General features: G+C 33.5%; 1 protein-coding gene across 1 annotated transcript; it reads right to left on the bottom strand.

Annotated features, from left to right (window-relative positions):
- Positions 1-317: 317 nt before the first annotated feature.
- Positions 318-15,706, bottom strand: LOC128221094 (zinc finger protein 816-like). The gene is made up of 2 exons (XM_052929544.1): positions 15,626-15,706; positions 318-2,257 (listed from the first exon to the last, which is right to left on the bottom strand). The coding sequence occupies exon 2, from the start codon at positions 2,249-2,251 to the stop codon at positions 1,562-1,564; it is 690 nt and encodes a 229-aa protein (XP_052785504.1). The 5' UTR covers positions 2,252-2,257; positions 15,626-15,706; the 3' UTR covers positions 318-1,561.
- Positions 15,707-16,373: the final 667 nt, after the last annotated feature.

Here is a 16,373-nt window from a genome sequence, read left to right on the forward strand (position 1 = left end):
TACACGAACCGTTAAATACAAGTACAATTTTAATATTAAATGGCTTTTGCGGTATTAATAAAAGATTTATGATACAAAAATCGAGTGGTCCAAATCAAAATCGTGACGCCGGCGCGGACGTCGCTGGACAAAGCACTCCATGTCTGCAATGCTTCGCAATTGATAAGAAAAACAGTTTTACCCAGAGAGTTGTCGTTTTTATTTACATGGTTAGACTTTATTTATGAATACAATATTGTTCATGTGAAGAGAAATGATAAGTGCTTTTTTCATCAACATGGTTTCAATTTTAAACAATATTAACATTCAACATAACGTCCGCTTAACTATTTTATTCATAGTAAATTTACAAAACGTAACAAGCATTGTGCACATTACACAAAACAAATACCGGGGAGCATAATTTCATTATATAAGTATATAGCGGTTTTATTTCCGGTATGCACTAGTTCTATTTATGTTATATGGAGATATTTAATGATTATTGAAAAAAAATAACAAAAATATTGGCAATGTTATAACAACATTATCAGAACAAAAAAGCTCGCCGTAATTGTATCGGTGAGCTTGGACAGCAACTGAAAACAACCTTCAGTGGATCCCATCTCTTAAAACACAAGAAATGACACCGATTGTAACTCTTTATCTTAGAAACATTAAGAAATCGCAAAACCACAATGAAATGCAAGTACAAATATATATTGGTGTCTTCAACGTTAATTCATAATCGACTAATGTGGTTAAGAAATGCCTTTGTAGATACGTAACACCAAAAATTATACATTTAGTTTTCTTTGAGGTTGGCCAAATCCCAGTGTACTACCATTACTTTTCTTATAAGGCAAACATGAAGGTGAATAAAAACCAATAACTATGGATAGCCACAATTTAGACATAGACTAACGGAACTTTGTAACATTCAATATTTCGAGGTATGGCTGAAGTCTAAAACTACACATTTACATAAAATCTAGCTGTAGTCGATGCATGAAGTCTTCCATGTCAATCCAGAATAATTATCTTACAGCCGCTGTTTTACTAATGACAAAAATAATTAAAGATTACCTATTTCTTGATAAAGCAATGCATCTAATAAGCCTAAACTACAATGAAGGTCTTAAGTAAGTGAACACCAATTCGGTTTGTCCACGTCATTTTTAGGCATAATATAAACCTTTTTATGCACTTATTATTATCTATATACAATAGTTTTAACAAATATTCAATTTTATTTATATATATAATAGTTAAAAAAGCTTAATCTTCCTATTAAATTCTTTGAAAATGAAGTCAATCTGTATGTCTTTTGGACGCCGAGTAGACGTTTGCAGAATTGAAGATGAACTCATTCAACTGCATTACCTTGGACAAAACCCCAAACCACTCCTGTATTATTCAAAATTGGAGCAATAAGTTTGTCGAATATATCAAGTCTATGCTTTACTGATACACAAGTAAACTTATATTGATATTGATTCATTTGAAAAATGCTAATGGCCAGCTATGTAGTTTGGACTACACTTGTAGCAGGAGCACACACCTCACACTTTTATGATTTATCTCATGTATGTTTTCTCATATGTTTTTGTAATTCACCATTCCGAGTGTAAGCAGCAGCACACACCTTACACTTGTATGGCTTCTCTCCTGTGTGTGTTCTCATGTGTTGTTGTAAATGACCTTTCCGGGAGAAAGCAGTATCACATACCTCACACTGATATGGCTTATCCCCTGTATGTTTGCTTAAATGTTGTTGTAAACAACCATTACGAGAGAAAGCGGCAGCGCATATCTTACACTTGAATGGCTTCTCTCCTGTGTGTATTCTTATATGTTTATGTAAATCAGTTTTCTGGGAGAAAGCAGCATTACACACCTCACACGAGTATGGCTTTTCTCCAGTGTGTATGCTTACATGTCTCCGTAATGCAGAATTCCGAGGGAAAGCAGCATCACACAACTCACACGAGTATGGCTTCTCTCCAGTGTGTATCCGTATATGCGATTGTAAATTACCTTTCTGAGAGAATGCAGCATCACACTCATCACACTTGTACGCCTTCTCTCCTGTGTGTATTCTAAGATGTTCCATTAAAACACATTTTAGAGAAAAAGCAGCATCACACATACCACATTTATATGGTTTCTCTACTAAATGTTCTTTCATGTGACGCTTTAAATCAAAGTTCCGGCATAAATGAGCCCCACAGACCTCGCATTTGTATGGCTCTTCTCCTGTGTGCAGTTCCATATGAATCTGAAAATACAAACATATGTGTAACTCCAATTAGAAGTAGTGTTTTAACAAGCCAAATCAATTATTCGGAACGTATACAGTAACTTCATTCCCGTAAATATTATACAGTTTTTCAAATAATCATAAAACTGAAAATGGTTTACAGTGAATTGTTTGTATAGAATTAAACACACTAGTTAATAGCGGTGTTCTATATATTAACAAGACGCCAATGCGGAAACGCCGCATTAAAGCCGTATTTTTTATTTGACGATGCAATTTTGCAAACCTAGGATTTAAGCCAGTGACTTAGTATTTTTAACCAAAAAGACCGTGCCAGTGTGAAAGCATGTGTGTGTGTATGTATGTAAAGTAACCAAATGTCATGAAAATTAGAAAAAAATAATTCAATATCCTGCAGGAAAAATCTGTAATTTTTGCTAAAATTCTATTATACTTGAATATGACTAAGATATCCTGGAGAAAAAAAAACTGTTAAAGTTTCATGAAAATTTGATTTTTTAGGACATCGGGAAAATATTTTCTAAGATTTGACCTAGTGACCCTTTGATCTGAGGTGACCCATATTCACAAATGTTTAAAACAACATGTAGACAAATATTCTGACCAAGTTTCATAAAGATTTGACAAATAATCATGAATTTTTATGACCGGGGAATTCTTTCCCATAAGATTTGAGTTTGTGACCTAGATTTTGACCGGGGATGACCCATATTGAAGCCTTTCAAGAAAATATGCAGACAAATATTCTGATCAAGTTTCACAAAGATTTGACAAAATAAATAATTTATGACGTGAAAAGATTTGTCCTCAGATTTGACCTAGTGACCTAGAATTTAACCCGGGATGACCGAAATAAAAAATAAGCAAGATAATATGCAGATAAATATTCTGACCAAGTTTCATCAAGATATGAAAAATATTTCCTAAGATTTGACCTAATGACCTAGATTTTGAGCCGGGTATATCCATATTAAAAAATATGCAAGATATAATGCAGACAAGCATTCTGACCATGTTTCATGAAGATTTGATAAAAAATGTTGAATTTATTACCGTCAAATATTTCTTCTAAAGATTTGACCTAGTGACACAGTTTTTGACCCGAGATGACCCATATTCATATATATTCAAGATAACATGCTGACAAATTATTTGAAATAGTTTGATAACCATTGGATAACAACTCTTGATTTTATTACATAAAATGAAAACTTTAACCGAGAATTGTTAATAATGAATGCAAAGAAAAGTCATATACATGTGTGCAATTTACATAAATTCCCATAATTATTGTAGAGAAATGAGGCCTCGGAGATTGTGCTGATTAAGGTGGTCGTTATTTGATAACGGGTGTTCGTAATTGAAATGCATGATGAACTTTTCACAACTGCAAAGTAATTTACTGGTTTGCTGATAAATATCGAAAGGACCTCGGACTTATCTACATTACGTACATTGACATCATTTATCATAATGGTGAATAATGAAATTCCATAATCATTTTCGTGTATTATTATTATTATTACTATCACAAGACATATTCTGTACAAATTAGTTTGTTGCTGCGCGGTGAGGAACAACACTTAAATCCAAAATATATATATACTCATGTATTAGGTTTATACAACTGAGAAGGTACATATTTAAAACCCCGCTCAACCTTATCCAACCAAACTAATCTAATCTGTCTTAGCTGGCTGGCTTAATGCCTTATCAAATGCTATTACTTATAAATAAAGTCATTGTGTTTATTCGAATTAAGAATGGTCTTTCTCCTTTGCATATGGCAGAGCATTTGTTAACATCGAAAAGGCTTCATAATTACAGTACTAGATTAGGGTCTTAATAGTTTGCAAATAACGGATGTTGTTTATAAGTAACCAGTTAACGTTAACATTATAGACATACTTAATGATTTTAAAATTGCAGTTAAAATATTATTTTGGTTATCAATTTTAGCATATTTATAGACATTATCTATCTTGAACTTACGTGTGTTTATGCTTGTATTTTTTTTGGTTTAAGGATATTAAGAAGAAGAAAAAATGGATTATCTTTGTTATGATCTTTTGTTTGAAATTATTTTATTTTTTATTTATTTAAATGCAAAATTTTGATTTGTTACAATTAAACGATAGGGCCATGATGGCCCTAAATCTCCCACCTGAGTTAAAGTATTTGACTTTTGTAATACAGATAGCTTGACATTTTTTCTCAAAGCTGTAAATATGTACCAAATTTCAAAACTGTATTTTCAAAAATAAGAAAACATGCCAAAAGGTCACCGGAATATTGATATTTGTTTTCATAACTGTAAACATCCCGTGCCAAAAATAAGCACAGCTTCCTGAAAAGCGCAGCTTTAGCTTAGCTAAAGCTATGCTATTCAAAAAGCTGAGCTTTTTTAGCTATGCTTTTTTTAAAAGCTTAGCAAAAGCTGCGCTTTTTAAGACAGGTTAGCAAAAGCTGTGCTTTTTTTGAAAAGCTTCGCTAAAGCTGTCTTTTTCTCTAAAAAGCTGCGCTTTTCTTTCCAAAGCTGCGCTTTTTGTTTACGAAGGTGCGTTTTTTTTTAATGAAAGCTTCGCTAAAGCTGCGTTTTTTTATAGCTTAGCTAAAGCTGTGTCTTTTGTATATGATAAAAGATTGCCTCTAAGAAAACCTGCGTCTTTTTCATCAAAGCTGCGTCTTTTGCATCAAAGCTTCGTCTTTTTCATCAAATGCTTTGTCTTTTCCAAACTTTCAATAGACTAAGTATTTCTTCAAAGACTAAGCTTTTCAAATAAAAGACTAAGCTTCTGGAGAAAAGACAAAGTTTTTTTGTGAATTTTTATTTCACTAATCCAGCTTTTGATTATTAATAACTCACTCAGCTAAATTGAAAATAAACATAAGATATGTATTTTTTTCAGAAAAGCATGTGTCTAAAATATATGTTTGTTTGATTAAATAATTGTTTTCCTTTTGAAAGTCTTTAAAATGTGTTCCATTTCTCATTATTTAAATTTGGTCTTTTAATTCTTAATATCCGAAGAATGACTTCATTGAGATTAATCAATTAATTAATCAATCAGTCAACCAGCCAGCCAGCGAGCAAGTCATTCAATCAATCAATCAATCAATCAATCAATCAATCAATCAATCAATCAATAGATAATAATAATAATAATAATAATAATAATAATAATAATAATAATAATAATAATTTGTGAATCAACCAATCAATTAAATCATAATTTCAATTTTATAATATTATACAACCAAAATAATGTACAGAATTGATATCACTTTGATTTCCTTTTAATCAGCAGAAAACTGAATTCTTTTTTAATGAGGCAGATTGTTATCAGAGATTAACCAATCAAATTTCAGCACCAAAATTCAAACAATGTTGATGTATTTTAATGAAGTAATGAGTTTACACAAATAAAAACCATTGATAATTAAATGGATTAATGAAATTCATTATTTTACCATCATTAGATCAGGTGAACATAAACTATGATTTGGAACATGATAATTCCAAAAATTGATGTTTTGTGATAAGTTGAAGATAATCCTCAAGTCACCAGGTATGTTTCTTTTTTTTATAAGTTGTTCATTTAAGATAACAATCACTAATTGTCAATAATGTGCAATATTTGGCATAATAAAGAAATTCTATATTAAAAACATGTTGTAAATAGTTACCTCTGTGTAATACAGAGCTGTTTAAAGAATCTCTAAGAACTTTTAGCAAAAAAGGCTGCTAAAAAGAACACAAAGAAAAATGTTGGGAAAGTCATTTTCCTATTTGTAGATAAAAGTTTAATATATTATATTCACAATAAAGCAAACTTACTAAAATGTTGTTATAATTGCCCCTAAAAACGCCTGAACAAAAGTTGTTTTTGTATTTTAGATAAAGAAGATTTAAACAAAATAATACAATATAATTAAAGTATAATGTTTAAACCATTTATTTTATGGTTTCCTGACTGGTTTATAGAAATCAAATTTTATCAGTGAAATAAAAATATTACACAGTTTCACATTACACAACAACATCAGGGTATCATTATCATTTTTTAATTAGAAGACTTTGCTATATTATATTGCTTTATATAATTATGTGATCTATTTTTATTAAAAAAAAATTGACAAAAAGCACATGTCAGTTGCACTTTTTCAGCCAAAAAGCTAAGCTTTTAGATGCGCTTTTGCATAAAAAAGCTATGCTTTTAGCCAAAATAGTTTAGCTATTTTGGGCCAATACCACCATTAGTTGCGCTTTTTTTATGAAGAGCTGCGCTTTTACAGAAAAAAGCTATGCTTTTTGACAAAATAACTTAGCTTTTTGGAGCCAATACCACCATTAGCTGCGCTTTTTAATGAAGAGCTGCGCTTTTACAGAAAAAAAGCTATGCTTTTTGACAAAATAGCTTAGCTACTTTTGTCTGAAAAAGCTAAGATTTTTGGCCAATACCAAAAAAAGCTGGGCTTTTTCAACAAAAAAAGCTAAGCTATTTTAGAAAAAAAGCTAAGCTTTTTGCCAAAATAGCTTAGCTTTTATGACCAAAAGCTGAGCTACAATGTACTTTGAAAAAAGCTAAGCTATTTTTTTGGAAAAGCCTAGCTATTGTATTTTATTTTCAAAAGCTGTGTTTTTTTTATCCCTAAAAGCTGCGCTTTTTTGGGCCAATACCGCTATGCTTTTAGCTTAAGCTTTTAGCTGAACTTTAGCGAACCTTTTTTGGCACGGGATGCTCGAAATTTCATAACAGAGACTTCAAAAATAAGAAAGTAGGTCAAAAAGTTAAGGTCATAGAAACACAGCATTGATATTTGTTTTCAAAACTGTACGCATGGTCAATATTTTATTGTGTTAGCCTTTAAAATAAGAAAGTAGGTTAAAAGATCACTGACAAGGTCATCATAGGACAACATTGATATTAATTTCCAAAACTGTACATAAAGTTCAAATTTCATTGCTCAAGCTTCAAGAATAAGTAAGTACGTCATAAGGTCACAGTTCAGGTAATCCGAGGAAACCATTGATATTTATTTTAAAAACTCTACAAATGGACCAAAGTTCATTGCTGTAGCTCCAAAAATAAGAAAGTAGGTCAAAATGTCATAGTCAAGGTCATCCGAGGACAATATTGATTTTTGTTTACAAAACTCTACACATGGTCCAAATGTCATTGCTGTAGCTTCAAAATCAGAAAGTAGGTCACATTCAAGGTCATCAAAGCACAAAATTGTTATTTGTTTACATAATTGTGAACATGGTCACTGTCCCTTCAAAAATAAGACAGTAGATCGAAAGGGGTTGGAACGGCTTTGACCCAAGGGCCATAATTTGGTAAACTATAAGATGCTAGTAACACGTTTTTAAGGGCTGGGGCTAGCGGTTTCAGACAAGAAGATTCTCAAGAATATCCTATTTAAGTCCACAGAAAACCTCAGGGCGTGGCCAGTTTTGACCACAGGGGCATAATTTGATGTTCACAAGCAATTGTGTTAAGTACAGACACACGAACGACGGACAGTGCACCATCCAATAAAATTACTAAAGAAATTGCCTTAAACTCTAAGGATTTGATAATACTACACAATTTTCAGTTTCAAATAACAATGTCTTTTCTTCCATCTTACACGACATAGCTTTCCTTCTCTACACCAAAATTTAATTATTGTGTATTTACTATACACGCAAAAGATACGAGTGTAGCTTACAAACAATGGTCTTCATGTAGTTCAATGTAAAAGTCTTTTTAAAAATTCAATTCATCATTGAGTAAAATTTAAAAAAAAAACCTTCTAGAAAATAAAGAGATATAATAATTAGTTTAACCTACAAACCTATAAAAAACACACACTAATTACCTTAGAAGTGACTATTTTGAAGAAATATTAAAATTCAAAATATATTCCCTTGTTACAAAAAATAGACAATAATGCAATATCCAACAGAAAGGGAGACCATATAGCAAGACTTGCTGCCCTTGCTTCCAGAGTAAAATTCATGATTTATATATGAAATAGTGATAAATATATGATATAAATAAATATTGTATTGTTTTTTTTTAATACACAATGACGAATGTTTACACATTTATTTATTATGTTATGAAAAAAAGACCATGTTTGTCAATTTATATGTATCATATGAAACATGTTTTGCTCATATATTTATTATGATTTAAAAAGTAATTACCATGTTAATCAATTCATATGTATCAAATGAAGTATGTTTTGCACATTTACTCATTATGTTATGTAAATATTTACCATGTTTATCAATTCATTTGTATCATATGACGAAATCCATCCATCACTGAGCCTTGTTTAAAGCTTTGTCAATACAGTAATAAACAAATATCATTTTTTATCAAACTAACCAGTTTTCCCTTCTTAAATAAGTTTCACTGTAATTTTTTAAATGTGATGATTAACATTGTATTTTCACTTAGATTTCCCCAAATGGTCATATGATAGACCACAAATAATAGAATTAAATCATAAAAAGGTGTAACAGTGCATATTTTGACACTGTTAAAGTGTTCAAAGTTACCATTTTTAACAGCTAGCTGTTTTGGCAGCCCGGCCCGTAATGCTGAAGTTTAAACAAGCCCTAAAATAGGAAATCTTGAGTAAATTAAGAAACAAAACAGTTAATCTTTCAGTAACAGAACTGTAGCAATGTCATGTCAATTCAATTATAATAGATGCATATATATAAATTAAAGTCATTGAAATTAGACTTTTGACTGAACAATACTAAATTCTTCAACTATTGCTTGGCATCAAATTTTTTAACAATCCCTGCTTTAGAAAATTTATAATTTGAGCAAGCCAGGAAGACAGGGCTTGCTTGAAATTTAAGTTTAACTACTGGTAACATAACAATGAGTTGCCGCTTTAAACATTACTCAAATAAGGATTCAAAAATCAATTATAATGAACAAAGCATGGTTATCATTTTGTAAAATAGCAAATTGCAAACCAAAATTTTCCCAATGAGTAATATGGATCACACTTTACTATTTTTTAAAGCAGATATTAAAACCATTTAGGGAATATACTCCAGAAGAACCACTACTATGATCATTCCCTGGAAAACATTCGGTGAGATTCAAATATGCAAGGAGCCTCATACGTGAATTTTGTAAACTGGCGACTGACATGTAAAATTGGAAATAAATTCTCAGCTAAGTCTACAACCCTGTTGGTCAGGTTTACTTGAAAATGAGCATGTTTCTATGTAGCTCCAGTTCCTTTAACTTCAGGTTATCCGATACAATTTTCAACTAGCTACAATAATGAGCGATCAGAGATACTTTTTTTTAATTATTTTGACATTTCTTATGTATCCCTGTAACGCTACAACTTTCTACCATTTAACACTGGATGAAAGAATATATAGTAATATTATGCATTGGTGTTGAATAATAAGGACAAAGTTATTCAATATATACCCGACAATGATCTAATCTGGATTTAATTTGTCATAAGAGTCGTTATTTTCACATAAATATATTCTTGGTCACGAATACAGTTAAACATGTACAGCAGTCAGATTTGTCCCAGATTTACAGATATCAGGATACTTCATAAACAATTGACACATCAGTGATTTTTTAACTAACAATTTGACGCCGAATATCGGCCTTTTCACAATCGCCAAAAAACGCTAAATTCACAAAAATATGAAGAAAAACTCACAATTCCCAAGAGCTACTTGTGAACAAAGTGTTTTTCTATAAAATCGGCGTAAAAACTCGTAAAAGTTGTGTAAAACTTTGAAGATTTTGGTGGAAATATTTACCGATCGTCGATTGCGAATTCGCATACACATAGAATACCGAATGACGGCTTTTATCGATACCCGATCAAGTAGACGCACGCTCCTAAGTAAAGCGCTGGCTGTAAAGCGTTCGGTCACGTGGAGCAAAATGACACAGCAAAATTTGTAAACAATTTGACATTTATCGGTAAAATGTCAAGAAATGGCAAGTATTATCAGAAAAAAATATTTAAGATCCAAGCTGCCGGTACAACAACAATATTTTCCGCCTTTAAACAGATGACATTTATCTGTAACTCTTTGCATTTAATAAATATGCAATTCTCTAAGTTTCATTGTTGTCCATTTTCCTTTTAATGTCTAGTATACTGTACAGACACTAAATCAGGCTGTATGTAAAAGTATAACACTATTGTATTGCAGAATTAAGATTTTAATGTTTTGTTAATTTTTCACAATTTTGAACTTTAACGCTGTTGCGTTGGGTTATGGTGCGTTGAAGTACAATTCGAAAACAGTTTAACTTTTAATCAACTACATATTTTAGGTTCCAGACAACATACATCCATAATCATGCAGACAACAGTTTTACATCAAGTCTATAGTGCCATGAATTATATCCCTTGCTAGATACTACAACTCCTCCCTTCTTTAGACTAATACAAACTTGTATTACAACTCATGAAGTTCTAATAATCCTTAAAATCAAATGTTTACTTTAACAATTGACGATGATTATAATTCTTTAACAATCATTAAAGATCTCACTAATGCAATAATAAACTCTTATAGCAAATGTCTGCATAATGTATCTTAAACATCTTTAAACAATTAAATGTAACTATAATATTCAGAATGAGACAAAATCATACATAATCTCATAAAACAATTATGAATAGCACAAGAATTTCAAATAATTTTTCAATGGCCCTTACTTAAGGCAATTTAAACAATTATAACAATGAACAGTCTCTATGTCTTGCACAATGACCAATTAACTTTATCAGCCCATGTCATAGTCTTTGAATTTAACCGGTACACGTCGATCCCGCTGTGGTCTAGTTGGTAGAGTATCCGACAGCGTAGATGGAACATCCGTGAAAGCATCAGCGTCTCCATGTGGTAGACTTAACGCAGGTGGATCATCATTGGTTACCTCTGACGTCTCAACTTTTGGTTCCCGGAATTCCTTCACATGTGTGGAGTTTCTGACTCGTGTTACTCCAGATGGCGATTCAAGTGTTACTTGATTTCCGTACTTCTCCACAACTCTATACGGTTCTGGTTCATAATTAGTGCTCAGTTTGTTCGTTTTGTCTTGTTTCAACAACACTTTCTGTCCTTGTTGAATATTTCTCTGTTCAGCACTTCTCTTAGTATCTGTATATACCCTACTTTTCTCCTTCCTGAACATGTCTCTATCTCGTACTTCCCCATCATTCAACGAAAACTGAATTTCAGGTAACTTAGTTCGGATCTTTCGGTTGAACATCAATTCCGATGGTGGTACACCTGTCGTACTGTGTGGTGTTGTGCGGTAAGCTAGGAGAAACTTTCGGATTTCAATCTTCCAATTCTTCCCTTCGGCATTCGCAATCTTGATACGTTTCAGCAGAGTTCGGTTTTGCCGTTCTACTTCACCGTTGGCACTAGGATGAAGTGGCGTTGTTCGTCTATGCTCAATATTGTTCTCGAACAAATACTTCTCAAACTCATCTGACACAAATTGTCTACCATTGTCACTAGTTATGGTCACTGGCAGTCCATGAATGATAAACATTTTCTCTAAACAGTCAATTATCTTCTCAGACGTAATAGTCTTGATAATGTCTATTTCATAGTATCGACTATAATAGTCAACACACACAAGTATGAATTCTCCTGAAGGTAATGGACCCATCAGATCTATCGCAACATCCTGCCATGGCCCAGCTGGCAATGGAGTTGGCGTCATTGGCTCTGGATTACTTGATCCACTGACTAGTTGGCATCCGTGGCACGTTTTGACGAAACGTTCAACGTCTTGATCCATCTTAGGCCACCACACTTTAGTCCTAAGATTTTGTTTAGTCACTACGATTCCTAAGTGTCCCTCATGTGCCAATTCTATGCACTTAGTTCTCAGTTTCTTTGGTACCACTATACGCGTTCCCCTCAACACTAACTTTCCTAGAGTGCTAAGTTCGAATCTCACCGGCATATATATCGAGTTTTGCCACTGATCAGTATGAATTGACTCATACAAGTCACACAGCTCTTCATCTGTAGCTGAAATTCTCTCGACTTCCCGTGTAGACAACGCACTTGGAGTTGCATTGGTTGCAACAAACCGAATAAATCCCTCTGTTTCACTCTCGTCTTCGCTCTTGTGTACAAGTCGATCCTTGTCAACTTTAATCCTAGATAAGAAGTCTGCAATGTTTACTTTGCCTGGTGCATATCTGACAACGAAACTATATGGCAGCAATCTTAACATCCATCTCTGGATTCTTGCAGATAGTTTGGACTTTGCAGAGTAAATGACTTCAAGCGGTTTGTGGTCCGTAACAAGTTCAAAATCAACACCATACAAGTATACATGATATCGTTCGCACGCCCATACAATAGTTAGAGCTTCTTTCTCTGTCGTCGAGTATCGCTTCTCACTGTCACTAAGTGTACGGCTAGCGTAACTGATAACTCTCTCTTTTCCGTGTTGTTCTTGTACTAACACTGCTCCGAGACCAACATTACTAGCATCTGTCACTAATTTAGTCTTACATCCTGGCTTAAAGTATGCCAATGTTTCTGTGTTTGCCATTCTTCTCTTAATCTCATTAAATGACTTCTTCTCTTCACTTTTCCACTGAAACTGTGCATTCTTCTTTGTGAGTTTTCTCAATGGTTCAGTTACTGTAGCAAGATCAGGTATGTATCGCGCACTAAAGTTCACCAATCCAAGGAAACTTCTGACTTCTGAAGCGTTCTTAGGTTCTGATGCATTGATAAGGTCTTTAACACGCTCTTCTGTAGGCCCTATGCCTTTATCAGACACATCATGTCCCATGAAAGTTATCTTATTCATGTTGAACTGTGACTTTTCAAGGTTCACCGTGAGACCTTTAGCTTTCAGTGTTTCCATACAGGTTTTGAGATTTGCATCGTGATCTTTCTGACTTTGACCATGTACTATAATGTCATCTGCAATGTTTGCAACTCCGTCACATGACTGTAACACCTGAGTTATTATGTGCTGGAACATTTCCGGTGCTGCGTTTACTCCAAAACTTAACCTCTTGTAGCGGTATAAGCCCTTATGCGTGACAAAAGTAGTTATGAAACGTGATTCTTCGGCCAATGGAATTTGGTAGAATGCCATATTTAGGTCAATCTTACTAAAATAACATAATATTATTCATCTGTACCAATACTTCATCTACGGTTGGAATCGGATGTCGCTCTCTGGTTATAGCTTTGTTGGCTTGTCTCATGTCAACGCAAATTCGTATGTCCCCTAATGGCTTTGGCACCACCACCACCGGACTCACCCACGGCGTCGGACCCTCGGCCTTTTCTATAATATCTTCTTCTTCAAGTTCTTCAAGCTTTTCAGCCACCTTCTCTCTTAATGATATAGGCACAGAATAAGCTTTCTGAGCAACAGGCTCTACATCTTCATTAATGTGAAGCTTCAACTCAAAGTCCTTGAGCTTGCCGATACCCTGAAAACAGTCACCATACTCAGTCCTTAAGTCTTCAACATTATACACTGTCCCTATTTTCAGAATGCCTAACTTCTCGGCAGTTTCCCTACTGAGCAGAGCTGGAGCTTTCCCCTTTACAACATAGAAAGTCACATTGGTTAAATTGCTAGAATTGTCGTTTAGCGACACATCAGCTTCGAATTCTCCCAACAAATTTAAGGGTGTGTTGCTCCCATATGCATACAATTTCTTCTTAGTTCTTTTGTTAGAGTGACACAAGATTTTCTGTTCTTTTAAATGTTCCCATGTGTCTTCGTCAATAATATTGGCAGAACTCCCACTGTCAACGATAATGTTAATTGGGATCTGTCCGATCTTGATCTTGTATCTTGTGAGCTTACTATCTGGAATCGTAAATGCATACTGTTTCTCTGAATCATCGTCTTCAACATTTCTCACATACCCTTCCTTCTTAAACTTGTGTTTTGCCTTAGACTTACAACATTTCTGAAAATGACCTATGTTGTGACATTTGTGACATTTTCGCGACTTTGCCGGACAGGCTGGATCTTTACCAAAGTGTCCAATAGATCCGCATCTATAACATGATGGACCGTTTAGACGTTTGCTCGCAAATGGCGCTACTCCATTAGCTTTTGAACCCTTGTGTTTACTTGTCTCGGCATAGACCCTATTTACTGAACTGTCAATATTTTCAATATTTTTACTCCGGATATCACTGAGTTCCATGGTACTTACCAATAACCTTACTTGATCGAGTGTTAATTCATCCCCCTTTTCAAGTAATTTTGCCCTAAGCCTGTGCGAATTGCATTTCTCAATTACCTGATCCCGAATTGCTTCGTCAGCATTGTTAAAACTACAATGTACAGCTTTGCTCCTTAGTCTAGTTATATACTGATCAACCGTTTCTGTACTTTCCTGACTAGTGTTTCTAAATTCATAACGTTCATACGCAATGTTTTTCTTTGGGGTAAAATGTTTCCGCAAAGTTTTCACACATTTATCATACTCATCGTCCCCATCTACCTCGGTTAGAGTAAAATAAATGTCCTGAACAGCTAGTCCTGCACTATGCCACAATAAGGCTCTTTTCTGCTTTGCATCAGTTATCCCTTTCCCCGTTGCAAATAAATCGAAAGCACGCTCCCATCTAACCCAAGCTTGACCTAAGTGGGTGGGGTTTACATTTGGATCAAATTTGTCCACTCCTAGAACATCAACCGTCGCCATTTTCCTGTTCTGTATTTAAACATAGGTTTGGCCGTATTTAAACATTGGTTCTGCTCCTCGTCGCCAGTTGTTGCGTTGGGTTATGGTGCGTTGAAGTACAATTCGAAAACAGTTTAACTTTTAATCAACTACATATTTTAGGTTCCAGACAACATACATCCATAATCATGCAGACAACAGTTTTACATCAAGTCTATAGTGCCATGAATTATATCCCTTGCTAGATACTACAAACGCGCTAAAATTTCACAAAAAAAGGCATGGGCTGTTTCACAAAAAAGTGAAAAAAATCACTGCACATGTTAGTGTTTTATGATATCTGAAAATATATGATATCTGATGTGTTTAATAGTAGGCAATAATGTTATCGTAGAAATTTAAATTTTCAACTCAAATAATTTCAAAATTGTGGCCGCGAGGATTCTCTGCGCAAGGACCGTTCGCTACTTTTTGCTGGGATGCTTCGATGTATTAAGTATTTCGATACTTAAATGCGGTAAAGATTAAATATCCTAAAATGATTTCGTTTTGATATTCGTAGTTAAATTTTCATCTGAAATGACTGATTACAGTTAGAAACATAATGGTTTCCAATGCCTATTTCCCCGGGCCTGAATGGACCATCTAGTGTTTGATACTTACACAGAACTGTTCTGATGAATTGGTTAAAAACTTCGAACAACTTTTAAGGCAAAGAAATGTTATACTCAATCCACCATTACAAGGTAACAGACAACAATAAAATAGATGTATGGAGCAGGCAACACTTTATGAGTTGTGTGTATGGAATTTATTGGAACGGTTACTTCCCCTGTTGATAAAAATTCGATTATCATAACATTTATTAAAGATGCACTCTTACACCCAAATAAAATAACCACAATTGATACAAATATTTTGATATACCAAAAAGGATGAATAAATGTCGACAGCAATGGTTCTTATGAAGGATACCGAGTTTAATTTGAAAGAAAGGTGCAGAAATCATGGTATATCTACCTTATGAATCTATAGTAGATCACAGTAAATCTTTAAGCATTCTTCAATTATTTAATATGTTTGTGTTTGCAGCTATTAAATACAAAGTTACAATCTTGTTATCAGTATTTAAAATGTTCCATAAATGCATTATTCAGTAATTTGTTAAAGGTGTATCACTCAAAATTTATGTTTATGTATTGATTTTGAATAAGAATGTCACTTTAAGCTTTGTGTTTAACATCATTCAAAGACAACGATCTTGCAATCCGCGTGATTGGATTACATAAATAATGATATGTGTATATATACGACACTACCATTTGGACATAGTTGAAAAACTTAACAAGATTTTCTCTGTCATTATTTATACTTGTACCACTGCCAAATAGTTCACATATTTGTCCATAAA

The sequence above is a fragment of the Mya arenaria genome, chromosome 16, assembly GCF_026914265.1.
Source record: "Mya arenaria isolate MELC-2E11 chromosome 16, ASM2691426v1".
Lineage (NCBI taxonomy): Eukaryota > Metazoa > Mollusca > Bivalvia > Myida > Myidae > Mya > Mya arenaria.

Excerpts from the sequence above, each read along its gene's own strand:
- LOC128221094 (XM_052929544.1), bottom strand. The coding sequence starts at position 2,251 with ATGGAACTGCACACAGGAGAAGAGCCATACAAATGCGAGGTCTGTGGG.